Source organism: Perkinsus marinus (assembly GCF_000006405.1).
Source record: "Perkinsus marinus ATCC 50983 genomic scaffold scf_1104296960410, whole genome shotgun sequence".
In the NCBI taxonomy this organism is placed as follows: Eukaryota; Perkinsozoa; order Perkinsida; family Perkinsidae; genus Perkinsus; species Perkinsus marinus.
In genome coordinates this window covers 79,086-81,506 of record NW_003206160.1, presented here as the reverse complement: position 1 = coordinate 81,506, position 2,421 = coordinate 79,086, and the positions used below count along the sequence as shown (strand labels likewise).

Here is a 2,421-nt window from a genome sequence, read left to right as displayed (position 1 = left end):
TGCTCTCCAAGGGCATGCTGAAACTCTGGTTAGATGATCGAATGGGGCGTCTCACTACGTCAAATTTACACTGGAGTTCATGTGCGTGCTTCGCTCCGCTAGCAAAATCAGCGCGCGCCCATCGACGCGTTCCCGCTTTTTTACGGTCCAAACTTGAAAATGTATCACGACTATTTCCAGGAGTGTACATTCTATCTCCTATTTCGTTAAATGGTTTCTAATACTGCAATAAAGGTTGGTACTTCTTGTCCGATTGCCGAGGATCATCGGACAGCCTGGTCAGGAGCGCAGGCACGGCTACTCTCAGCGGTAAATTCGGCAGTGAAAAGGTACCTTTACCACCTCGTCAAGGGAAACACTGGAAGATAGGGAATCTCCTTAGTCCATCTTAGTTGGGCCGCAAAAGCCTTCGACAGGATCAGAGCGATGCCGAATTGCCGCCCTTTGATGACGAATGCAGTACTGAATATCAACGGGGGACCAGTACTCGACTATCACCCCTGTCAGCTAGATGCGGATGGGACAGCTACTCTCGAGGTTTTGGTACCCAACCAAGATCGTACGAAATTCTTGACACATCTAATATACGACTCCACCTATAAGCCGTCCATGAAGGCGATAAACCGTCCACGCGACTGTGCCGGTTTCAATGAGCACCGCATGCTTGACTGTCTCTTCGTCGGGGATAATGTTAAGGTACCACAGATCAAGATGTACTTCGACGGGACTGCACTCTTGCTCACCACATATGGACCGATGAGGTTCACATACTCTCGCTTTACCCAGCGGTCTGCGGGAGGGATGTATATTACATTCGAAGGGAAGACCCAGGCTGAGACCGAACACATAAAGAAACACATCGGTGATGATATATTCGTCAGGGCACGGCATTACGTGACCAAAGGAGATGATGGTCTTCCACGTTTGTCCATATACTATGATGAACCAGAGGCTCCAAGGGGGTATGTGATCGTCACTTATGGACCACACCTTTAGTAGATTCATCATGCTCACAGAGGTGGGTTAAACGAAGACGATTGGATGAGTTCTTCACGTGGGTACTATCATCACCCATGAAGGAGTTTTCAACTTTATCACCTACTTCAATATCATATGTTTATCAAATCGTGGGAGCTCCATCATAGCGGGCAGACGTGTCGGAAATCATTCGTGTTTTCATAGTATATACCCATTTAATGCTAAATCGAAATTATATTCCCTGGTGAATTTCATCTAGTGGAGGCACATGTGTTGTTTATTTACGTATCGATGTGTGTTAGAAACAAATAGCATGTCATGTGAGGCTGTCAATGCCACGATGTTGTCGTCGTGTTCAGTTCGCAGTTGTACTCTTCTTTTTCCAAGTAGATTCAGAAAGGAAGATTAAACCGCTGCTATGCCGCATACGGCCTACTAACCAACAAGGGGGTGGCGCCTTTCGGCAGTTGAGAGTTTCAGGGAGATGATGTTATTGCTGTGTACTGGAGGAGGTCAGTTATAAAAGTTTTACTCACTCTTATTGTAAATAGGCCGATGAATGGGACCTACTACGGGTGGGAGGGAGGGAGCTAATCTTATCCCATGCAGCATATCTATGTTATACCTCTATTTGTGTTTTTGAATAGTTCCGTGATGACGGTATAACCTCATGACGATCACTGATCTACTCCTTGAGACGCCGTCGTCGATCACAGACACCCGCCTGGCTTCCGTATAGCTCTGTGACCATACAGCAAATGTCCTCAGCAACAGCAACAGCAGCAGCTCCTCAGTACCCTTCCGTATTACGACCAGGCCCCGCCGCTGCACCGGGCATTAATCGACTCGCCTTGGCCCTAGCGTGCTCTAGTAGCTCAGAGGCATCCCTCCTGATCTCATTGATATGTGATCAGGCACTGGGTTGTTGATCTATATAGTGTCCAGCCCGAGGCGGTACCCTCCTCACTATTTCCACAAGCAATTCATAACTGCTGATGAATGGATCCAACAGGGCGTTGGCAACTACGAATACTATTGCCCCGAGAAGGGCGCGACATTCCCTCCGTACAAGGTGAGCTCAGCTGATTCCAGCATCTGCGTATCTGCTACTGTTGCTAGTGGATTGGTCGCCTCCCTGACCTCCGAGATCACAACAATTATACCGCAGAAATCCTACGACGCAATCCGGCGTTGTACGATCAGCTCAAGCGTCGTGTCACAGAAAATGGTGATGAAGTTATCTCTTCGCGCCAAAGCGTCATGTTGTTCTTGCAGGCGTCAGTTTAGGGAAGTGCATCAAAACTGGCATGGACAACATTTCCGCCCAAGTTGACAAGCAGGTCGGCATTGTGGCGGGTGACGTCGAAAGCTACTGGACCTTCGCCGAGCTGTAGCGCCTCCTTCCTCCCCTTGCGGTGGTTATGATGAATGGATCAGATTCGA

At 48.5% G+C, this 2,421-nt stretch overlaps 1 protein-coding gene across 1 annotated transcript in view; it reads left to right on the top strand.

Annotated features, from left to right (window-relative positions):
* Positions 1–2,285: 2,285 nt before the first annotated feature.
* Positions 2,286–2,421, top strand: part of Pmar_PMAR019648 (Creatine kinase B-type, putative) — a gene marked incomplete at both ends in the record, with an annotated part of 1,403 nt that continues 1,267 nt past the window's right edge. Inside the window, one exon of the mRNA XM_002772752.1 lies at positions 2,286–2,368. Coding sequence (XP_002772798.1) covers positions 2,286–2,368 — 83 coding nt within the window. The remainder of the gene's footprint in view (positions 2,369–2,421) is intronic.